Source organism: Anopheles funestus, chromosome 2RL (genome assembly GCF_943734845.2).
Source record: "Anopheles funestus chromosome 2RL, idAnoFuneDA-416_04, whole genome shotgun sequence".
Classification (NCBI taxonomy): domain Eukaryota; kingdom Metazoa; phylum Arthropoda; class Insecta; order Diptera; family Culicidae; genus Anopheles; species Anopheles funestus.
This window is the reverse complement of record NC_064598.1, coordinates 89,695,647-89,720,650: the sequence shown is the minus strand read 5'-3', so window position 1 is coordinate 89,720,650 and position 25,004 is coordinate 89,695,647. Positions and strand designations below refer to the sequence as shown.

The window sequence follows — 25,004 nt, the reverse complement described above, 5'->3', positions numbered from 1 at the left end:
GCCACCATCACTATTAATTGGAACAACTCTGCTGGTCAATTAATGTCCTACGTTCCGGTAGTTTGCTAAGATAAACGGTTTTACGATGTGATCGAGCCAGACACGGCGAGAAGCAAAGACAAAACGAGACGAGATCATCGACGATCGCGCACACAAATTGACAACACTCGATGACGGCGATGGCGGGCTAGGCTGCAGCAATCAGCAGCAACAACAGAAACACCACCAACAGGTCGCATTTGATACATTGGCCTGGTACACCGTACGCCGTGTGTAAGCGAACGCTGACGTAACGCATTCGGATTCCTTCAGCTTTCCGCTGACTTTATTCACTTCTTGCTTGCAAATTGCCCACAAATAATCACACCGCACAACACACATCATGGTAAATGCATACAAAACACACTAAAACACGAATCGTTTAACTTCGTCGCATAAAAAAAAACATGATAACAGCCGCAACCGTTAAAATGTCTGCAAAAACAAAACCGATTTCCCCAATTCTTGTACTGCAGGAGACTAACCGCACGCGAACGAAAGACTCAGACGGGCACAAAACGGGCGGCCTACCGTTAAAACTACGCGCGGCAACTATAGACACACACGACCGATCTTCACCGCAGCTCGAGCGTAAATGAGAGAACACGGCCGAAAAGAGCTAACGCGCTCATCCACAGCAAGGGCAGCCTTTTGCGTACGGCGGAGCGAACTGGTTTCCCAAGTGGTGCGCGCGTGTGTACTGCACTGGGCAAAAGGGACGAAACGTTCGGCCAAGGGAAAAGGGCCGGCGAAGAAAAGAAAAGGGTCCCACCGGGCCAGGGCCGGTTCGGTTTTGTTGTACCGAGTGACATATGGTTCGGCATTCGGAAGCCGCACAAGCACACAAAACAATGTAAGCAGAAACGGGAAAGCATGCATATTATGAAGTTAGGTGTTGCTCGTTCGAGTGCTATTTATCGACTGACTCTTTATTCTTAGTCTAATACATACATACATATACTTACATCTAACGCTTACACTATACGCTTATACGCTAACCTACACTTACGACACTACATTCTCCCCCTTAAACGAAGTTTACTTTCTATCTAGGATACTTTAATCTTGGTTGTCCTTCCAGTCTTTTCGATCGTCTTAACGGTGGAGGACTTGATTCACTCCTTTTCCTTTTATGTGAAATATTTACATTTGTTGGTACTACAATTACATTCTTACTCATCCTACTATCCTTTTTCCTTATTTGGTTTTTATGCACCATGCGTATTACTCCATTCAGACTTATTAAGTATCTTAGACCACTTATTTTCTTTTTGACTATTGCTGGAATCCATCTCATATGTTCCTTAAAGTGATTTTTGTAATACACTTCTTCCTCTTCTTCATACTGATCATGATTTGTTATCATTGGAACTTGCCTTCTTGATTCTACCTTAGTTAAGATTTGTCTTTCGTGTCCTTTTATAGGATTTACTTTTGTTATTAATGTGTGTGGTACGTAGCAAAATACTCTCTCCGACGGCGTGACTTTAGTTACAGTACATGGACTATTTCTATAACTGATTAGAAAGTGATTCAGCTTCCTTTGTAGACTTAATGGTTTTAATCTTGTATCCAACAAATACTTTTTTAGACTATCTTTTACTGTCCTAACCGCTCTCTCGGCCAACCCGTTTGACTGTGGGTGGTACGGCGGGGACTTACTCACTTTTATACCTTTTGCTCTTAAGAACGACAAAAACTTTTCTGAACTAAATGGAGGACCATTATCTGACACGATTTCCTCTGGTAACCCAAAATATGCAAAAAATATTTCTAGCATCTCTATAACATTTTCTGCCTTAGTACTTTTCATAATTTTTACTTCCATGAACTTGGAAAAACTATCGACTATTATAAATAACGTACTATTTTCAAAAAAGAAAAAATCTATATGCACTCTTTGAAACGGACGCGTACATTGCAACCATTTGGTTGCGACTATTTCTTTTGGTACGATTTGTCTACACTGACAGACTTGACATGCTTTTATATACTGCTCAAAATCTCTATCCATATTTTTCCACCACACGAGTTTCCTAGCTGACATTTTCATTCTTACCAAACCATCATGGTTTTCATGGAATAGACTGACTATTTTATCTTTCAGCTTATCTGGTATTACTACTCGATCGTTAAAAAATAATACTCCATCTTCTATTGCTAAACTGTTACTAACTTTAGCATAATCTTTCAACTCCCATTTCACATTGTTCGACCATCCATACTTAACATTTTTGTAGACTTTTTGCAAAATACTATCTGACTTTTGGAATTGTTTGACCAACTCAATATCGATAATTGAGGAAGACGAAATCGCATTTAATTGTGTGAACTCCTCATCTATCTCTAAAATTTCTGCCAAAGGTAATCTACTTAACCCATCCACGTGACCCATACATTTTCCTGGCCTATGCTCTATCACATATTCATAATTGGCTAATAACAATGCCCATCGGCTCAGCCTAGCTACTGCTATAGACGAAGTTGTTCTTGACGGTTTGAATATTTCTTTGACGCCTGAGTTATCTGTTACCAGTTTGAATTTGATTCCGTAAATGTATTTATGAAACTTTTGGACACCGAAAACAACGGCTAATGCTTCCTTATGAACCTGTGCGTAATTTCTCTGTGCTTGAGAAAGAGTTGTTGAAGCAAAATATATAGGTTTTTCTACCCCTCCAATTTCATGAGACAAAACTGCACCTAAACCGTAAGGACTTGCATCTACTGCTAAAATAACAGGTTTTTTAGGATCAAATGGTACTAAAACGTTGTTATCTACTAACATTGATTTCGCTTTTTCGAATGATTCCTGACATTCCTTTGACCATACATATTTTTTGTCTTTGCGTAGAAGTTCATACATCGGACTCAATATTGTTGCTAGATTTGGCAAAAACCTGCTGTAATAATTTATCATGCCTAGATACGCTTGTAATTGCATCACATCTGATGGTACCGGTGCTTCAATAATCGCTTTTACTTTTGACTCATTTGGTGTTATTCCGTTCTTTGATATTTTGTAGCCTAGGTACTCTATTTCTGTTTTAAAAAATTCCGACTTCTTTTCGTTTTTCTTTACTTTATGCAATTCCAGCCTTTTTAAAACTTCGCATACATTCTCCATGCATTGTTTTTCATTTTCTCCGCCAACGAGTATGTCGTCCATATACGCAATGCCTTTAGTCTTTAACAATATTTGATCTACTATTGTTTGAAATATTGCAGGCGCAGACTGTACTCCAAATGGCATTCTAGTGTACTTGTATAGCCCTTTATGCGTATTTATAGTACAAATATTTTGCGAATTTTCTGATAACTTTACTTGCAAGTACGCTCCTGTTAGGTCTATTTTGCAAAAAACTGTCCAATTTGCAATTTTCGCCAAAATATCATCAATCCTCGGTAATGGGTAATGTTCTACCGTAAGATATTTATTTATCGTAGCTTTTCCATCCAAACAGATACGTACTGAGCCATCACTTTTTCCTACAACCACTATAGGGCTCGCCCACGCTGATGTACGTATTGGTACTAGTATACCGTCATTCACTAATTTATCTAGGTTGGCTTCAACTTTTTCTATTAATGCGAACGGCACTGAATACGCTTTATGGAAAATTGGGGTAAAATTAGGTTTTAACACTAAACTGGCTTCAAACCCTTCTATCGTTTCCTTGTTATTTCCGTTTGTTAGATTCGGAAACATTTTTTTCATGTCTCCAAGCCATTTGTCCGCTTCGATTTGATTTAATTTAAAACCTTTTCGCCAATCCGGAAATAATATATCCAACGCATCACGACCTAGTAAAGGATTACCGTTATTTTCTGTTTTAATTACGTTGACTTCTAGACGGACCGTTTTACTTTTTATCGCTACGTTTACGCATATTTTTCCTAACGGTGTCAGACGTTGACCCGATGCCGTAATAAAACGCAAATGTGTTTGTTCTAATTCGACATTAGCAAACTCTTTCCGATACACACTCTCCGGTATTACCGTATTACACGCACCACAGTCTATCTCAAACGCAATGTCTACACCGTTGATATTTAAAACGCACACTTCTGGATTACTGATCGTATTCTCTTCTAATATGCGTGTTAGCGACACATCCTTCGGTTCCGCTCGCAAACTATGCACGTTCGTACTTCGGCAACACGACGACACATGACCATACTTCTTACAGTTGAAACACTGCCACATACGCGCAGGACATGTCTGTGGATTATGCGATCTTCCACATCTGTAACACTGCTGCTGCTGCTGCTGCTGCTGCTGCTGCTGCTTATGCGTGTAGCTCTGTTGATGTAAAGGTGTACTGTTCCCACGGTGGTAGTGCACTTTTGGACCGACGCTTCGTTTTGGCGCACACTTAATCACCGCCATTTCCCTCGGTTTCTCTTTCGATGTAAATGTTTCGTTTTGTTCATCCGCAGCTTCCCATGTTCTGGCGATATTTTCTGCACTCTCGAATGTTAACTCGGACTCTCGAAGAAGACGTTTCCTTAGTCCTTCATCTCGGACACCAACTACTAATTGATCTCGCAAGCTTTCCTTTAGACAGCACGTGAATTTACACGATTGTGCGAGCGATTTCAGTTCCACGATGTACTCCGCAACAGAACTATCTTTTTGTAGACAGTTTCTAAAGTTGAACCGTTCCGCCACTACGTTGACTTTCTGTTCCAATTGCTCTTGCAGCTTAATGCACAGCTTCTCGTAGTTTAGCGTCTTTGGCTGTTCAGGCAACACCATCTTTGATATGAGGCTATACAGCGATGCTCCTCCCAACGTTAACAACATCACTGTTTTCTTTGAATCTTCCACCTCGTTAACTTGGAAAAAAATATCAATACGTTCCAAGTACTCCCTGATGCTTTCGCCCATGACAAATGGTTCAATTTCTCCGATTAACGACATGACTAATATTTGACTTTTCGTTTGCTTTTTCCTCGTCGCCAACTATTATGAAGTTAGGTGTTGCTCGTTCGAGTGCTATTTATCGACTGACTCTTTATTCTTAGTCTAATACATACATACATATACTTACATCTAACGCTTACACTATACGCTTATACGCTAACCTACACTTACGACACTACAATGCACAGAGGACCGTACTTGGGGACGAGCAAGAGAAAAAAGGTTGGACAGAACACAGTTTTGCCTTGTAGTTGTTGGTGTTGGCTACTAGCTGGCTGGTCAGCTAAAGTCAGCTCAATCGAAAGCAATTGATTTGTTTGGTGCAAACATATTATTGTATTAGAACTACAAACGGTAGACGACGTGGATGATGGAACCTATGTAATTTATGATAACATTAAACAATGTAAGTTAATAATAGTTTTCGTCAATGTTTTTAATTTTCCAAATTTAATGAACAATAATACAAAATCATACAAAATTAGCTACAGCAAACCACAAATTTTCAATGACACTTACAGGTATTCCGACGCAAACATGATTGCTCAAATCACATAAATTTAAATTTAATTTACAACTGCAGTTACAATAAAGCACATAATTTCTGTGTTTGGCCGTAAAAAATTGATTTACGTACATACGTACGGTAACATTCCCGACAGTAATGTTCCATCATTAACCGAAATAACACTAACTTCATGCAGAACGGACATTACGATCGTACACAGATAAACAGATAACACGACCCCTGGGGGGGAATTCTAATCTTAACCTTACACTGGACTGCATTTTATGTCTATTGCATTCGTAAAAGAACCAAACCCAACCCACTCCACATCCAAACAATAATCGCCATAGGCACGCCATTCGAAACGTAGCAATTTTAAATTTCTCGCTATCACAAACGTAATAAAAAAACACACACACGTTCTCCAACAGACCGAGAATCGGTGGAGTGAACGGGGTTTTGGTTTAAAATACGTCTTCCGGTTTCGGCAGCACCATTCCGTGCACGAGAAATGGCACGTGGCCAGCGAAATACACAATCCAAACCTAGGCCGGGGGTGGTTGGGTTGTGATTTGCGATGGAATGTGGTGCTGATCGTTTGTTTTTTTCCTCCCTTTCTCTCTCTCTCTCTCGATGGTGTAGTGTTGCAGTGAAAAACTGTGTGGGTGTAGCATTTTTCCAATGTTTACAACCCATGCTGCGAACGTCCATATTGGCGATTGTCGATCGCAAGTGTAATGGGAAAGAGTTTTGTATAGCAATTCCTCAAAACGGGGGAACTAATGTTGACATGCGTTTTTCGATGCTGGAAAGAAGAGGAAAACATGATAATAAAGAAGGGAACCTATTACCCAGTTACTAATTGATCTGCTCCCCTTGTTGAAGCAACAGTAGACGAAATTGAGCATTTTGGCCAGTCGACAAACAGGACACGAAAAGGTGAAGTCCTAAAATGTAAAACCACTTCAAAAATGCACCAGACAGATAGAGCTGAAACCAATCAAGTGTGGTAAGCCATACGCAAAAGGCTCATATTACGATATAAACGGCTAAACGCTTTGGTGCCGGTGTGAGCATTAATACACAAACTATAAATATGCTTAATTGTAGTCAGGACATAAATTTGCAAAGGCTCTTATAGAACATCGCTGTGCAATGTTTGAATGATTTGATAATTAACTTTACTGTTGTGTAAGGACATAAGCGAGAAAGTAACTAATGCCAGAAAGTATTTTACTTCTTTTTTGTTTTGGCGTAACGGGCCATACCTACACCATACGTGCCTTTTACTGGACTTATTTATCTCATTAACTCGGGATAGCCAGTCTTTACTACAACAACGGACAAAAACGGTCCAGTTAGGATATGATATCAGTCCTGAATAGGACCACGATCGTTTCGATCATCTATTTTTCTACCGATGGTAGTATCTAACCCAATATGATTAAATCAATAATGATTCCACTTGTGACGGTGAACTCCGTGTGATCATCCATTTTCAGATCAGTCGTGATCATGTTTCTATGACTTCAACGATGGCGCCGTTGTCATAGAAACGCCAAAGCTTATAAGTTTGTGCGCTGTGAAGTTTTATTTGCTCTGATCATCGGTTGCGCTCATTGCTTGTCCAGGAAAGACGGGAGAGATCAACAAAAAATGGAAGGAAAATAATAAACCTACAAATAAACAAAAAATTTCAAAGATGCATGAATCATTCAGGTGATTTCTTTGTTCCTAAACCAACCGCTTACTCATTGGGATTTTTCCCTCATTTACCATTTGTTACCCAAATCCACCAGGCGCGGCTACAAACAAAACAATGCGTTGCTCTCTTAATTAGCTTGCTTTCACGCAGCATCGGAAGAGTTATGCAATTGTAAACGTAGCATAATAACGTAGTAAATTATAAAATTCCATTTTTCGTCTAAAATCGTACAAATATATACAGGATCTAAATCGAATCCCACTGCTGAGTGTGCTGGAGATCGCTCCATGCTTCATTTGGCAAGACAAATCTCGATGCAGGGGTCGCGTCTTCGACTCCATCATAGCAAACTTGGATTCCCACGGCAGGACGCGCCAAGCGAGAAATGGATGCTGCGGCGGTTTTTGTTTCTCATCTTCTGCTGTACGCCGCGGGCAGAGACCATAAGCGAAAGGTTCGTTGTTCTAGCGTTGTTCGTTGTACACCTGCACGTACACAAGCGCACACGAGAGGTGAAACGCACCTATACGTACCTGGAGAGAAGAATTTCAGCGTTGAAGCAAGCCTCCTCGCTTTTCTTTTTCGGCCTTTTCTGCACTGCTTCTTTTCGGGGTTTAATCTGCGCTCCGGAACTTCAAGAAACTCGTCTTCTTGTGCACGAATCACCGCACACACAGCACTGCAGCACTGAACTGGTTCTTTTTATGGTTGGCGAAAAATTTACGGCTCTGTAGCCTTGAGTCGGTTTTAATAGCCCTTTTTCAGTGGCGAGTTGGTGAGGCTAATCTTCGCTTCTCGCGCACAGAAACAGCAGCATTCAGGTCACTACCGAACAGTGAATGCCGCGATCACCATAATGAAATGAACGACTTGAAACGGTATAATCACTTTGATGCACCACTATTTAACCACTATCTGCAAGCCACTATGTTGCGGGAAAGATAAGAAAGTACAGCACAACTAATCGTTGATAACGCAACGCAAATCATCAACCCAAAGTTTGGCACTTTTGAACACAATTTCACCGCGAAACTTCAGCACGAAATGCAACTACTTCAGGTGTATTGGCTGTTTCTCAACACGAATGCATCTTACCCTAGGGCACGAAAAGTACCTTTTTTGGAAGTGTCTGGTTGGAACCGGAGGGGGCAACTGGACTTCGGATGGAGGGCAAGGATAAACGATGATGCTACACAATGGTGGACATTATACGGTCCATATTGTGCTGGAAATTGACTCGGAAAAGGACCCAGAGATACGAGTTTCGCACTCCGGAAAGTGAGGAAACAAAAAAGGTTAATTTAATGCACGCGTACGCTGTAGCTGTGTGATAGTGTGCGTGTGTACGGCTTGCGATGGTAAACGAGCAGTTTTTTCGAACAAACAAACTCGTTTACAAGCCATGGTCGAGCTGAGTTCGAGAATAAATTTCGACAGCGTTCAACGAAAATTTGCTTATTTCTTGTAAAAATTTTTCCTACGCAAGAGTTTTTAAGTTTCGTCATGCATTGTGATAGTAATTACTGATTCTTAAAGGTGTTCATAAGTTAAGAAGAGCTCTTGCAATCTTTCCTACATCGCAAACATTTGAAACCAAATTGAAAATTCGATCTTCGAATGTATTTCTGTTCGTGCACTACAATTTGCAATTTACGGTTTTGTTTGTTCTTTGATATCGTAACAATAGTGTTTTTATTTTATTTTAATCTTCTATTTCTTCTACAATTTCTTCCGGTTCACCCCACACCTCAATGTGCCGTTTGCGAGCGAATAAAATGTCTTTCCCCGTGGGATGTGGCGCTAACGAATGCACAACTTCGCTTCCTATGCGTAACCTTCGCACTTCAGTGCCCTCCAAAAGGTCCCAAACGACTGCTGCACCTTCAGCCGATCCGGAAACGATTTTCGTATCGGCCGAAATAATTCCGCACTCGATCGTATAGTCATCCACCCGGTGTCCTTTGTACTCGGATAGAAGTTCACCGGAATCGTTATCGATCAGTCGAATTGTACCATCGGAGCAAGCCGCTAACAGGCACTGGCCATCGCGCGTTTGCACCAGATACGTTATCGGAACACCGATTGTATCACAGACAAGCTCTCCGGCCCGTATGTCATACTGCCGGATCGATCCATCCAGTGAGCTGGAGATGATCTTGTGTTCGCTCACCACAAGCGCTGTAATGCAATCCTTGGCTTCTCGCATCGTTTGTACAGCGTCTAGCTTTCGAGTGCGTATGTCCCAACATGCAACCGTGTTATCTTTCGAGCCCGAAACGGCAATCGACGATTCTTCGTTGAAGCGTATGCAGGTAACGCCACCGGCATGACCTCGGAGTCGTCGAACTGGTAGCCCGGTCGATACATCCCAGTAAATGACACTTTTATCAAGGGAAGCCGATACGATATAACTACTTTCGCAGCTACTCGCAGCATCCATTACCTCGTCGGCGTGGCCACCATATGTTTTCAGTAGTAATCCTGTCCGAGGGTTCCATAGCTTGATTTTTTTGTCCGAGCCACACGACAAGCAGTACGATCCATCAACTAAAATGTAAACGATGAAGGAGATCAATCTAAAGTCAAAGTTACTACAAACGCGCTTACCATTATAACGCACTGCTCGCACTGCTCCTTGTTCACAATTAATACTTCGCTTGGCCACTAAATCCATCACGAAACCAAACCCGTATTCCGTGTGGGGTGATTTTTTATGCCATTGTACGCGCGATGTTTGTAAACATTCCAGTGCGCACTCTTCGCCGGTTGTCAAACTTATCGTTTTGCAGGGCTGAACTCAACCCTTCGAAAATTGGTTGCTGCGTTTGACTGGCTGCGCCTGTGTGTGAGTGTGTTTGCATAAATTTACAGAAAAATACAGAGACAACATTTTTTCGCTAGATGTCGAGAACGCGCGCGTCACAGAAGCCAAGTTTTATTCAGCTGAAAAACAAGTGATAACCCAAAATTGGTATGTTTGCACAGTTGCAAATCATATCTTAACTGTGCCGTGATGTGGTGCCGCGTTATCGAATAGCGTTATTTTTGCGAATCTATGCTGCTGTCGTGTCTGTTTCGGGCTGGCTGTGGCGCATATCAGCACATTCCATCGATAGCGGTCCGTTTTTTCGTTGTTGGTTCAGCAGCTGTCACACGCATTTTCCCCGCATCGGATACAGCTACGCTGGTACGAAAATGGAATTAATGTTGTACGTGTGTGACACGGTGACGGTACGGAACCTGTTTGCGGACGTAATCTGCTTGCGCGCGCTTTCGTCCTGTAATCGCTAAGGACCTCCACTTCGTTCCACTCGGTGTCGGTGGTGGTTGTGGAGGAGGTGAGGTATTTTCGAGCGGGAACAAGGAATGGAGCGTGATGCCACCCCGAGACGCCAAATGGCAAATGACGTCGCAGAGGGTTGAACAAAAAGGGCGAAAAAAAGTTCCAACGTAATTGTTATTGTCAACAGTCGTTGTAACAGTGTGTCATATAAACCTGGTATATGGTGTAATCCAAACCGTAAAAGGGGGGTTTCGATTCTACCCAGAGTGCGGCCGCACCGCGAAAATCACCTCTCTGGCGGCTGCAAAGTGCAAAGAGCTAAAAAGTAAACAAAGAAAAACAAAACATCACACCAACTCCGGGAGTAAATTCAATACATTCAGTGGTGCCACAACAGATGAACGAACGATGACGGAATTTTGTGACGACGTTATCAAACTGTTTCCGCTGCGTGCGATTCCGGATGTGATAAAACTGTTCCGCCAACAGCTGAACAATCGCGAGGAGGAACCGGACCTTACGCTGCTGTCGATCGTTACCGGATTGATCGAGCATTCGCTCACGACGAAGGTGCTCGAATCGACGAGCTCCTCATCGTCGTCCTCGCACAATAATAATAACAACAATAACAACAATGGCGAGGGAGGAAAGAACGCCACGGCGGACCCGGCTGGCAACTTTCCCGTCATCCGGTACGACACCGTGGAAGGTCTGTACAAGCGATTCAAATCCGTGCTGGCACCGATCGAGAAGCTGCTAGTGAAAACGACGACCGATTCCAAGTTTGCCAGTCGCGAAATTATCAAGAAAGTATCCGACATCATCTGGAACTCGTTGCTGCGAAGCTCGTACAAGGATCGGGCCCATTTACAGAGCCTCTATAGCTACTTGTGCGGCAACAAGCTGGACTGCTTCGGTGTTGCCTTTGCTGTCGTGGCCGGATGCCAGATGCTTGGCTACCGGGACGTCCATTTGGCCATCTCCGAGGACCATGTGTGGGTCGTGTTTGGCAAGACGGGCGATGAAACGATCGAGGTAACGTGGCACGGCAAGGGAGCGGAGGATAAACGAGGCCAATCGGTTGCCCCGGGCATTGAGTCACAAACGTGGCTTTACGTGGCGGGCAATCCGGTCGTTTGCAATCGATACATGGAAGTTGCAGCGATTGTGTCCGCCATTAATCCATCGTTGACGGCCACCAGTGCATGTTTGGAGGTGGCCGATTTACAGCAACAGCTACTCTGGCTCCTACACGATATGGGACATTTGAAGAAATACCCAATGGCGCTTGGTTGTCTGGGTGAGCTGGAAGAGGTCGAGCCAACACCGGGGAGGAAAAGCTGCGAGGAACTGTACAACGAGTCAGTACGATCGTCACAAATGTTTTACCGGAACCATCATGTGTACCCGTACACGTACCAGGGCGGTTACTACTATCGAAAGAATATGTATCGGGAAGCATTCGCATCCTGGGCGGACAGTAGCGATGTTATTCGGCTGTAAGTATTTCTGCTTCTGATTCGGCTCTACAACCGTTCCGTGTCTCTATTCGCGTCTATGATCTATTGAGATCACGATACAAACCGGACGTGTGGTGGGGTCGCGGCAGAAAGTATATTAATCTGTAATTAAATCTTACATAAACACAGGTACAACTACTCACGGGATGATGAAGAAATATATAAAGAATTCCTCGATATTGCCAACGAGCTGATCCCACAGGTGATGAAGTTAGAAAGCTCCGGCCATTCGGCGAAAAGTATCCTGCGCGATTCGTCCTGCTTTGCCAACCTGTTGCGCTTTTACGACGGCATATGCAAGTGGGAGGAAGGCAGCCAAACGCCTATCCTGCATATCGGTTGGGCTAAACCGCTGGTAGCAACAATAGCAAAGTTTGATCACGACATACGATCGCAGGTAATCATAAAATGTGCCGATCAGGAACCACAAGCACAAACCGCCCTACAGCATGGGCAGGAGAATGGTGGCAAAAACGGAACAGACGATACGGTGCATCATCACAACAACAACAATATCGCAAAGGCTGACGCGAACGTAACCAACGGAGGGCGCACAAATGGTAGTACCTCCGTGAAAGGTAATTCGCTACCGAAATCACTCGAGGCACTGGTGGGCAAATGTGGCGAGAAGCTGCTAAATCCCGAATTTCTACTGCAAGGCGGTGGACAACCATTTACTACCGAAGAAAGTGCCGAACCATCGTCTGACGGTGAGGGAATTTGTACGACCGTAGAAACCAACAAACCGGCAAGCAACGGAAAACGTGACGACGGTGCTGTAAAGATAAAGCAAGACGGGGAAGCTGAAAAATGTACCCAGATTAATAAGCGAGACACGAATGTGGACGACACGGAACCGAAACGACCCATCATTGTGCTGTACAGTCAGAAGATGAAAGGTCTGAAGGATCTGCTGCTGACGGAGAAGTTGAACACGAATGCGATCTCGCTACAAATTACGGCCCAAAGCCAGGTGCAGGTAGGTGGAAAGAAACTGCGCGGATGCCAGACTTCGCTCGGTGGCAGCGGTTCGATAGGGACCACGGGTGGAGCGATAACCGTCAACGAGGGAATCGATGGTAATACCCGACCGAAAAGGGCGCGCAGAGAATAGGACCTCTTGCAACCAGCAAAGCATTACTTACGTTGGGCGGGAATGGTTTAAGTCAACTCTAATTTATTATCGTATCTTTAGGGCGCCAATCAAAATGGTTCACTGCACACGCGTATTTGTAATTGCGCACCGCTTTTAAGCTGTACATTTTTCCAAACTGTCCCCCTCAAAGTGGTTTTTTTTCGCGGGGGAGAAAATTTCCAATTTTGTCGACAAACTATACAGCCATTCCAACACACAAAACGACCGATTCTAGTCGGAATACTTTAGTTTTGTTCTATTTATAATCCCTTTTTTGTTTTTGGTTACTTTAATATTATCTGTTATCTATTGGGAAATAACTCTTTTTTATTTCTTTCCCTTTCGGTTCGGTTTGAAGAATCAACACCGTTTGCGCGATCGATCCTCTGTAGCATTAAATGCACATTAACGAGTGTAAGCTTTTTACGCAATAGGCGACTTCTTCATCCCACTGTAGGACATACGTGTTGTTTAAATTATTTAACCTCATTGCACCTGATTTAGATATATGTATAATGCTGGGCTAGTATTGCTTTTTATGTGATTATTTCCTATCTGTTTGTTGTTAAAATTATAATCTTTCTCTATCAGGGGGAGGGGCGCGTTTGCTGAATCGTGATATGAAGTGTATATATGTCCACCATGCTCTATTATATCGAAAATATCATTTTTAAAAAAGGTTTTTTTTTGCATTGTTGTATTGGGTATGTTGCATAGGGCAGGCCATTTTCTGTTGTGTTTTTGTGCGGCTAGTATGTAAATGCGGGGCTTGGGAAAGGGTAGAAGCATTAAGTTTTCTTTCACTTTTAAGTACACCGGGTTGAAATGCCTATGAGGCACAGCGAGAAGAAAAAAAAAACAGAAGAACCTGCAGGAGTAATGTGTTTGTAGTGTGTAAGAGAGCATCAACAATCAAACAATTTTTGCCACACGCTATGCAATAGATCGTAATCAAAATATGTTTTGTAAATATTTGCTATAGTTTATCTGGAGCTAGATACATAACTTATTATTCATCGTCATATCGAATTCTTGCATTCTCTGCTGTGTTATGGCCCATCCATAACGAAGGGGAATAATTTAAGTTTTTGTCGCCTGTTATACGTTTCGCTTTGTTTTGGGACTTGTTGTTTGAAAAAATTTATACAAAATCAGTCAAAAAAAAAGATTAATAAGAAAAAAATCACTTCCCTAGGAGGTTGACAAAACGTCCAGTAGACGTTCTTTTTGCTGTGTCGTTTGAATCCACAGGAAATGGTTTGAGATTGTATTGGCAAAGCCAATTAAGACGCAAACAGAAAACCTTATGAAGTACGGTGCATTAATCAATTTAAAAAAAAAACATGAGATCTATTATTTTTGGATATGGATAAAGTTTGCAGAAAGTGCTAAAATCACGCTACATAAAGGTGTATAATTATGTTACAACCATAAGATGAGTAAAGGGTCTCCTCACATGGGAAACGGAGACGATAAGAAATAATAATTTTTAATCAAACTAAGCTTACAAAATGGAACAATACCTTGGGGTTGCTTCAGTTTCTATCGACACGAATGAAAAAAAGAAGGCATTTCTGCAATGTTTCATACAGGGCAGTAGAAAGCAATATCTTCCCTGAAATTGTTAAACAGCCCCTCCCGATCATGTTGTGCAGTCAGAATCGTACGGGATTAAAATGTCTACTACTATCGAGATAGTCAGTCAGCCATCTGAAAGTCAGATAGGGAACCCAACAACAATTGTAGTACGAAATGGGAAGAAAGTAAAACAGTTATGCTGCTGCTCAACAGCAAAACAAACAATCGAAAATTGAAAGTACAAACATCACTATAACAACAACAAACAAAAAAAAAACACCCATTAGAGATAAAACACAGTGCTCACAGCATTAATTGCCCTTCCTAGCCAGTAGCGTGAATCAACACACGATTAAAACAAATTCCATCTCTTGTTCCATAAGTAATCTTACAAAAACTAAAATAAACAAAACAACAAGTAGCAAAATTTTCTTCATTCATCCTAGAAGACAAAACGCTCTCAGTACCTTTTTCGATATGGCGGGTATTATTATAGGCAAGAAGAAAACAAATCTGATCTTTACAAAATTAAGACAAGTATTACAAATTCAAAACCATACAAAATTAAACAAATCAGGAGTCTAACAAAAAGGTACAACAAATCTTCAATGCAGTGTTTAGTCGGTGCGAAAAGCCCAAACACGCCAGGCCTCACTTTGGAATGCCTTTTCTTCGTTTTTTTGTTTTTGAAGGTTTAGGGTTTTGGACTACCAGTTTAAGCGGCCACCCAAGGGTGCAAAGTACGCATCGTATTCACTAACAGTCAACTAAGAATACCAAAAATATTGTAACAGAACTATGATCAACCCCCAGTAAAATCGATCGTACGTACCGAACGAAGTGAGTGAGCGAAATGTGTTGGCAGAACGGACTGAGCTACATTGTTGTTTTTTTTGATAAGGTGTATTTATTGCATTAACTACAAAAAGAGCTAACATAGAAGGCAAATAAGGCGGACAGGAATCTATCAAACATGACTGATGCGAACCTGAGCGCGTATTAGGGAAGTGATGGAAAGCGACGATCCGCTTTTGTAGTAGAAAGAGAATACAGTATGACAAGCGGTATAATCGGGGGTATAACCGTGCTATGCGTGCTCTAAACGCAAACAGAAACAAATAGCTGTTAGTTTAACTATATCAAAAGCCGATACAGATGGTCGGCCGAACAGTAAACGCTGAATCAAATGAAGAGAAAAATGAAAAAAAATGCTGTTAAAATAGGAGGAACTGAGGCTGTTCTCTGGAAGGGACAATACTTCCCTTCATGCTGTTGGACACTCATGTTGTTTGCGTTCATTTCCTATCTATCGTTGTTGATTGTTTGTATTCACCGTAATCATGGCCAATGGTACAATGTTGAAATAGCTAGAAAAAAATATGAATAAGAATTACATTAAAATGTCATTGGGAAGCTGAAAATTCAACGCCTATTATAGTAACGCCATATTTTTGTTCGAAAGAGCAAGTAGTTCCTTAACATTGATGATCCATTATTGTCTACGAAAACCGCGATTGGTTAACGGAATTGTGTAAAGCAGCAAAATACACAACAAGAGTAGAGCAAAACATATAGAAATGCATTAACCGGTACGTTTGTTTTAAATACTGCATCAGTGTACAATAGAATCCAGAGCAATTGAATACAATGTTCATTACAATGATTAGCAAATGCACTAATCCTTACAAACCCCGTCAACACACACACAGCATTCTGAAATAGTTCATAAACAATAGAAGATTGTAGATATGCAATATAGCTTGAAGATAGTTTTGTATTAATTGTGTACCACTTTTACTTTTAACATTCCTTTTGCACAAGTAAAAACAACAATACAACGGACACCAGAAACGCACAGAATCCACGCACGTTCCCTACTACGACTAGAGAGCTACTAAATGCTAGATTGTTGCTGTGCCATTCGTTTATAATTAATCGTATTAGTGCTTCTTTTGTAACATCAACTCCGGAGAACACACCCAAACAGATCAGCCATGTTCAGTTAAGCATTATTAACTGGGACAATTAATATTTACCTTTAACAAACCATGTACTCTACTAAAACCGTGTGGTTATAAATGGATTCGAGGAATGAGTTACGATCACATAACATAACAAAATGCACGAGAAAAGTATAATGTTTATCGATGGAATTTGTGGTAGCTAGTTTGATGCTCTTACCACGTGCAATGAGTTTTGCGATAAGGTCATACTGTGGCAGCAAGGATCAGCATAAATTCATCGTCAAATATGTATGATGTAGTACACAATTCAATGTTAGTTTTCCTACTTTGCCACAGTGGAATATATATTGTACCACATTGATAGTTTTATGTAAAGTCCACATTTAGCACCAAGAAAATGTGTCCTGATCGTACATCACATATATGGGAATATGATACACATCACAAAATGGGCGATCACATAGAATGTACCATTCTAAGCGTATGGACTAAGACAGATTTTAAGTTGGGACGATCCGATCTTATTCTCCTTAAAATATAAAAAAGCAGCAATGCTTTTTCAGACACACAGATGTATGGTATAGATGAAGATGTAACATTAGTAGGATAATAGAGGCTCTAGTTCTTGATTGTTTCATGTTGTAGAGTACACTGATTAGAAACATTACAATGTATAGTATGAAAACATTACTAAACGCAGAACGCAGGAGTCGGAGAGAAAGTGAAAATATGCTTGTTTTTAGGATTAAAATTTGGTTTTCTTGTTTTTGGTCTAAATTATTCTGTTGTTTTTATGTAAAGTGAGCGAATTAAAATTGTTTAAAACAGTTGGGTTAGACAACTTCCCCAACACGGTTATTGGTTAGCGCATTTCGTTAACATGTTCCTTATAAATGATATCGTATATTTCAACCCGCGTTCTAATGTATGATCGATCCGATTCATACGCCCTAAGTTATCAGTATCTGAAGTAATCTGAAGCTGAAAAGCAGATCGTGTTTTCGTTTTGTTGATATTTGCAAAGAGCGCAATTTGAAGAAGCGTTTTACGCTCGTTTTTCGCCTATAGTAGAAGGTCTGTGATGGTGATGATAATGAAAAGCATTATATAGGATGTAATCGGTGTGCACGCGTGACGTGTAGCATTGTGCTACAATTTACGATCGGAACTGATCATAGCACAGTGCAGTTTATTGTAAGCCAAGCCATTCTACATGAATATTTGATTGGAAACGGTGGAGATGGAGCAAAAAAAAACAGACACACAATCGGTTAACGAGTTCATAAACACATTTTCAACCATATGGCAAATGAAATAACACAAAGGAAAAAAATAAAAAATAACATCAAACAGTGTCGTACAATGTAATTGGCATACACGCAGATAAACAATAATGCAAATCATGTATAAAACATTTATATATTTTTGAGAAAATATTCATATACTTATACATAAAGACATGCGAATGAAGAAGGAGGACGAAACAAGCAAAAAAAAGCATCTAAAAAGAGAACCAATGAAACATAAGAAAAGTGTCGAAGTGAGGGGGCAAAATCCAGTTACATTGACATAATTCTACTGTTTTCGCATTTCCGTCAACTAATTCTTCAATAAACAAATCGAATAATGTATGAATGTTACAGAACAAAAGAGTAGGGGTTTCGGTTTGTGTTTAAAACTATGCTACACAAGCATCATTGCATTGAAATAGTATGAATATACAACTTGCAATAGAATTACATTGTTACACATTGTGCTTCAGTTTTTTCAACACTTATGCAAAAGTATATTACAACTACACCGATGATACTACTTTGATTAATCACAAGCATACATAAAGCAGGAAAAACTAAAAAAAATATGCTGGAAATCAATGAAGCGAAACATCTGGTTGACGAGAAACTGAACGTTCTCTATCCCTTATACCTAGCAGTAGCTGAAACATGTAAAGGACACAACAAAATAGAGAACTGTGAGCAGGAAAGAAAAGTGGAGAAAAACATACACAATAAACCTATATATATACCTTGTATGCGAAAAGAAATACACCCAGAAAACCCGTACCGTTATCAATGAAAGAAAAGCGAAAGAATTAGATATTAAGAAATTCGTGTTTTATTTTGGAAATTTTGTAACAAAATTTTATCTCGTCCATTTATCTTTATACACAATCACACCGAATTGTGAGTGTTGATTCTGATTCTGTTTTTACCTAGAGAAACTTTGGTGTCCTTCTTCGAGTAATCGATCGTACGGGCGAATCCTTTTCAGTTCGCATCGTAAAAGTAGTGCGCCAACGGATACCGTATCGTGAACGCAAACACTGCGCAAACGAGTTGAAACGCAACCAGCAACCGATTCAGTCGATCTTCCCGTATGGGTCCGGTCAGCAGGATGCAGAAGTTGATAATGGTAAAGTTGTTGCACGTTACGGTTTTGCCATCGCGATCAATCTCACACCGAATAAGCCGTAGATGGCGAAACACCTGGTAACAGAACCGGCCAAGAACGTTTAGCTCATCCACCCGAAACTGTGTGCGGCTTATGTGTAGCAGGTCCGTCGCAGGATCATGCTTAGGCATACGATGGCGCGGACAGGGTATAAACCGGAAGAGTTGTGGCACGGAGTAGAGGAAGTTTAGCACCTGCGGGATGAAGAACAGTAGCACGGTTTTGCTAAAGTGTCCCAGAATGCCGACCACGGCGAACGTCATGCCGGACAAATAGTTGAACGTATCGCCAACAAACACCTGCGAAGGATATCTAGACGGAAAGCAAAACGGAAGAAAACGGACAATTCAAAACAATGAGTAAACAAACAAATCCTCTCACCAATACATGCGCAGTTTGATGATGCTACGAATGACAGCTGATTGCAAAAGGATAACAGACCTTGTTGCCAGCATCGTTTGATGATGCAACATGCATTGGAAAATATTTATTTTTAAAAATAAATTACATACATAAGTATCTAGCTGCAGTTTACCTAAATGTGGTAATTTTTCGTTTATCGATTTGAAAACAGAATACCACTATTACATTAGAAATAATACCAACCCATCTGGCAACACTTCTGTCAGTTGTCTAGGCACCCCTACACTGTTCTCATTCCACTTGTCCGGATGACTCATTTTTTGTTGCATTTTTGCGATGCAAAACGGGGTGGGTTGACGACTGCTATCGGTCGTTTGCTGCTTCATTCACAAAACCGTACGCTCACGCATCGAGTCGCAGACACCCATTACGTTGTGCCCGTCTCGACCATTTTTCAGTAACATTCGAAAGGAGAACAGAGCGTGTGCATGTCGAGTGCAATTCCCAAGGGTGCATTATGAGTGTAAAGCGAACCCAGATTGTACCGTCGTCGTTTTTCAACCGTTGAAAAATGTGAATAGACAAAAGTGGCACCAGTTTCGTGAAGCAAGGACGAATACCAGTGTACGCCCATAGAGATAGATAGTAGGCATTTGCTCAGCAAGCGCAGATCAAATGTGAAACATAACGCGGAGGCAGCATCTGTGGCGAAGCTTTTCCTACCAAATACTAGTGTCTTTTACGTTGTGGTGTCGCCTTGGTGAAAAATCAATCCCTGCTAAAAAAAAACCCCATACAACTTGATCCCTCCCCCACACTGTACGGTTGCTTCCCGGGAACAATCGGATCACATCCGGTACACCCCCCGGGGGGGTAGTGCGGGTACGGCCATCTCGAATGTCTCCCGGTGCCAAACGGAAGCTCGACGTACGGCTGTTTCTATGGGGTCTGTTTCTGCTGCAAATCTCGCTCATCTGTCTGTTTCTGCTGTTCGGTTCACTGCTCGTGTCGACCGCAATCGATACGGAGGATGGTACCGATGGCCCTGCACAAACAGCTGAGCAGCGGCACCAGGAACAGCAGCAGCCGTTGGAAGCCAATGTACACCGGATCGCTACGTCGCCGTTTGCCGTTTGGTCCCCGTTTGGCGTTCGATTCATCCCCAATCGAACGGTGGCGCAGCCAACGGATGGCTCACGCAACGCTGCTGGGATCGAGCTATCCAATGACGTAGCTGCCGCTGGTGCGGAAAACGATGCTAATCAGCTGTTGAAGAGCAAAGTGCTGCTACATCCGAGACATCCCAAATATCATCCATGGATACAGCGCGATATACCCAAGGCGGAATGTGCTGAGAAATATTTTAGGTACGTACGGTTGATGGTGGCAGAGTGGTCACAAAAGTTTTTTTTCCTTTAAAAATCCCTTGCTCAAGGATGTTTCGTCCGAAGAAGGTTATGAGATGTGGGTTGGGTTTTTTGTTTTCGCAGTGACAGTTTTTTTTTCGTTTCTTTTCCTTTTAGTTGTAGCACCAGAATTATGAGCGAAACCCAGCCTTCATTTATATCAATTTATCCAATATTAACTCAACAGCACAAGATTCGTTGGTGTGCTAAATCAAAGAGAAGTGTTGCAAATTGAATTGTTGATGTGTCCTCCCGCTATGGTGGACCACAATTTATTCGTGTAGCTTAGAAAATCAATTCCTAAATTGATGCACTTTAGGTAGCTGCATGTCTGGCACGCCCCAGTTATCCCTAATGAGTGCTTGATTGGTGTACGTCGCATAAGGTCAATGGCCCAGACACTAATTGGCTTAAGATTCAGGTGACGGGACGGTGACCCAGTGACATGAAATTTGTGTTCGAAAATCATTCAACTTCCGGGAAAAATAAACATTCCTTTGAAGTGATTTGAGAAAAAAAGATGCAAGTGAAATTTCAAATTTTTGATTTTTTTTCGATAATTAATCTCTCTCATCTCTCGCTCATCTCTTTGCAGAACGATTTCCTACACCGACTGGCAGGGAATCCGCAAACGACGGTTGTGCTTCGTTGAAGGTACGCAGGGAAAGGCGTTGGTGACTTCTAAGGCAAATAGCAAGCCCGGCAACAATGAGACTGAACAGATAGATACAGGAATAAGAAGGCCGGGGTCTGTGGCGGGCACCGGTACACTAACCAAAGCAAATGAGCTTAGCAACAACAGCCCACCGGCAACGGACGATGGCAGCGTAATAGCGGTAGGAGACGACGGTACCGGGCGGTGTCGGTGCAATCCTCAATGGCACGGTACCGACTGTGGCCAGCCGGAGGTGATTTGGCGTGCGTTTATCACCTCTAAAATTCCACCTCGCGATCAGACAGCCGCACCACGCCCCTACGCCCGGAATCTTTTCTACATCGTTCAGAGTACCTTTATCAGTGTGGAGGTGCTAGAAATACAACTGATGGAGCTAGCCGATCAGGTGACGCTCTTCGTGCTCTGTGACCGACCTGCAGGAATGCCTGGTTCTGCATCGTACGGTGCCTCAATCGCACAGCATGCCGATGGGACGGATTTCTTGCGCATGATACGAGATCGATTGCTCGTCGTGACGGACGCGACATGCAGCGGGAGAAATATGTTCCGCAAGCTACTCAAATACACCGCGAAAGGTGCAATCCGTGCGGATGATATTGTGCTGTTCAGCGGCACCGATGAGATATTAAACAGCAAAGCGGTTGCATATCTGCGCTGGTACGATAATTGGCCACAACCGGTACGGTTCCGCCTGAAGCACAATGTGTACGGATTTTTCTGGCAGCATTCCAGCAACAGTACCGTGATCGGGAGTGCTGCTGTACAGGTGAGCACACTGCGCGAGGTGTACGGTTCCGATCCGGATCGATTGCTCGCGATCGAGAAGCCGGTCATGCTGATTGGTGATCTGAATCACTTCGGTGGTTGGTACTGTCGGCGATGCTATCAACCGGGCTCGATCGTACAGTATTACGAGCATCGAGCAGCATCTGCAGGTGGTGGATCCATCACGGATTCCCTATATCTGCCGGATCCGAAGCGAACAAAGGTACTGAACGAGGAATACGTACAGCAGCTTATTGCGGCCGGTAAAGATCTGGAGGATGGTGAACGGTCCCTCGAGCGAATCAGCCGCCGCACAGACAAGTACTATCAGCCAGAGTACGTGCATGAAAACAGCTGGAAGTTTGATAACATCGTACTGAATCTGTTTGCCCGCTGGGACGATAACCTTGCGGACGATGATTATTTTAGCTAGGTTGTACACAATCTAGATCATGCTGATCTGTTTCCTTCGGCTTTGGAGGAAGGAGATCGTACCTGAGAGAGTCCGTGGGTGACAAACACGAATTCTTCCATCCCACTACCAAAAGCATCTCAAGGCCAATCAATACACACACTCACACATAATCATAATATTCTCGGTGTATGCAAAGCAAAAATCGGATCACCACCAGACCCAGAGATACCCAAACACACAACTAGTCAAAGTATTCGCACCGCTTGAAACAAAAGCATCGTAAGTAATAGGAAATATTTAAATACAAAAATCATCACGTCAAGTGGTGTTGGGAAGCCGCCGTATACGAAACGATACAAGACTTCAAATATAAGCAGGAATCATAACGGCTTCCATCCTTGGAAGCTAAAACACGCTCATGACAACATTACAGCCACGTATCACTCATCGAAGAATAATGGAAAACTAAATGCGGCATAATCATACCCATTACGTCATGCTGATACTATCAATATTTATATACACTCTAGAACGCAATCCTGAATAATTACTACGTCTTCTGTACTGTACTGTGAACGTTTTGGAGGAATAGAAAACAGGGGACTGAGAGATGATGAGCTAGAAGGAAACCCCGACTGCAATATGCAAAAGCAAACGAGCAATTGCCGGGGTCTGCTTAACGGGCACGGAAAAGGAACTATTCACAGACCTTTAGCTAGACACCAATTACGTAATAACGTTTTGATACTGTAACTCCAGTTTCTTGGGAAGAACGCGGGAAAAGCACCGCATTACAGTACCTTTCCCAGGAGTATAGAATGAAGAGGGGAAATGCGAATCTCTAAACGAAGGAAGCCGGATGTGCAAGAAAAATGTGATCGACTGAAGTGAAAACCGTTTGTAGTTCTTAGGGAAGATAGCGATAACTCAACAGGGGCGCTTCCAGTTGTACAAAACTCCAACAGAAGCAGCGGAATGGCGTTTACCTACCTTGCAAGGTAAAGTCCTGCAAAAAGGCATGTGTACTGAAGATAGACATAGACTGGAAGATAAACCTTGGACAGTGGGTGGGCGCGAGTGATGATGTAACACGAATGCTAGTTATTTGTTTTGTAATTTAGGTAAAATTTGCTAAAATAAACATTAACTTCAAATTAACCATTAGCGCTTACCTGTTGTAACGCCACAACGCTAACGTAGCACCAATGTAAGGCAGCATAATGTACAGTGAGAACTCGTGTGCATCGCTATGATGGCCGCTGAGTATTTCCACCACATTAAAGCCCACGATCGAACTGGCGATGATGAGCGATTGGCACACTTCGAGTCCATTAATGCCGGCCAAAATGTTGATGGCGTTCGTGCAGAAAACTGCCAGCATCCCCATGAACAGGTAGTAAAGCACACCGATATCTAACGATTGGCCAAGTAACGGTCGGACCATCTTCGGCAGGATAACGGTGGTTGAATTGAAGTTGGTGTAGTACACCATCAGCAATGGCAGCGAGGCAATTGTCGGTAGGTACAGCTTATCACGCCACCGCAAATTAAGCACGTCGTCGGCAAACCCGAGCAGAATCATACAACAGATCGATAACATTGCTGCGATGAACTCTACAAACTAAACATGGAGGTAGTTTAAAATTAGAAGCCCTACAACGATCCTCCTTCTTCGTACCTTATCGTGCGGAAAGTCCCCTTTGACAGTGGTGGAAAAGTTCCTAAGAAAAGGCACCGGTATGAAAAGGAACAGTGACACCAAAAATATGCATCCCGTGACAACGCCGAATGCTTCAGGGCTGTAAAGAAAAGAATGAACTTCTTTAAATGATCATTTCTGAAGGAACTACTTAAACTATGAACTGTTGGAAAGCGGGCCTACATCTTTGGTTTGGAAGCTTTGTTCATATCAATCCCGTACAGATTCGCATTGATAAACATCGGTTTCATTTTCGGTATCAGGCTACGGCCGGCATAGTACGCCCCTGCGGATATCGCCACATTAACGATCAATGGCACTGGGAGGGAAATTGGCTGGCCAAACAGATCAAACTCGAAACAGTGAAAGAATGACATTTTTACGTAGAACTAATGGAAGATAATTATACAACTAAAAACTGATTATATTCGCTGTTTTTTAACACAATCCGCGAGACCAAACTAAACCAAAACAATGATCATGATTGCACTGTTATTATTTGCCATCGTCAAGCAAATGTATTGTGCATTTTTGACGCGGCGCCGAACTGTCAAAGCTGTCAACTGTTGC

At 42.2% G+C, this 25,004-nt stretch overlaps 5 protein-coding genes across 8 annotated transcripts in view; 2 read left to right on the top strand and 3 right to left on the bottom strand.

Annotated features, from left to right (window-relative positions):
• Nucleotides 1-8,522, bottom strand: part of LOC125762102 (protein Star) — a 31,804-nt gene extending 23,282 nt beyond the window's left edge. For 3 of the 4 annotated variants that reach the window (XM_049423867.1, XM_049423868.1, XM_049423869.1), the window contains exon 1: nt 525-716. The gene's annotated coding sequence lies outside the window, so the exon portion shown is untranslated. Of the gene's footprint in view, nt 1-524; nt 717-7,712 lie in introns of those variants that run through there. The other variant, XM_049423870.1, reaches the window with a different exon arrangement.
• A 313-nt stretch (nt 8,523-8,835) lies between these two features.
• On the bottom strand, nt 8,836-9,964 carry LOC125762116 (WD repeat domain-containing protein 83). The gene is made up of 2 exons (XM_049423896.1): nt 9,787-9,964; nt 8,836-9,726 (listed from the first exon to the last, which is right to left on the bottom strand). The coding sequence occupies exons 1-2, from the start codon at nt 9,851-9,853 to the stop codon at nt 8,882-8,884; spliced, it is 912 nt and encodes a 303-aa protein (XP_049279853.1). The 5' UTR covers nt 9,854-9,964; the 3' UTR covers nt 8,836-8,881.
• Nucleotides 9,965-10,164: 200 nt separating this feature from the next.
• LOC125762099 (menin) lies at nt 10,165-18,703 on the top strand. Its single transcript, XM_049423864.1, has 2 exons — nt 10,165-11,961; nt 12,112-18,703. The coding sequence occupies exons 1-2, from the start codon at nt 10,871-10,873 to the stop codon at nt 13,094-13,096; spliced, it is 2,076 nt and encodes a 691-aa protein (XP_049279821.1). The 5' UTR covers nt 10,165-10,870; the 3' UTR covers nt 13,097-18,703.
• A 48-nt stretch (nt 18,704-18,751) lies between these two features.
• LOC125762110 (UDP-N-acetylglucosamine--dolichyl-phosphate N-acetylglucosaminephosphotransferase) lies at nt 18,752-24,946 on the bottom strand. The gene is made up of 4 exons (XM_049423885.1): nt 24,618-24,946; nt 24,414-24,534; nt 23,908-24,356; nt 18,752-19,422 (listed from the first exon to the last, which is right to left on the bottom strand). The coding sequence occupies exons 1-4, from the start codon at nt 24,809-24,811 to the stop codon at nt 18,927-18,929; spliced, it is 1,260 nt and encodes a 419-aa protein (XP_049279842.1). The 5' UTR covers nt 24,812-24,946; the 3' UTR covers nt 18,752-18,926.
• LOC125762103 (beta-1,4-mannosyl-glycoprotein 4-beta-N-acetylglucosaminyltransferase) lies at nt 19,628-23,893 on the top strand. Its single transcript, XM_049423872.1, has 2 exons — nt 19,628-20,840; nt 21,475-23,893. Exons 1-2 carry the CDS (start codon nt 20,371-20,373, stop codon nt 22,751-22,753), a joined length of 1,749 nt encoding a protein of 582 aa, XP_049279829.1. The 5' UTR covers nt 19,628-20,370; the 3' UTR covers nt 22,754-23,893.
• Nucleotides 24,947-25,004: the final 58 nt, after the last annotated feature.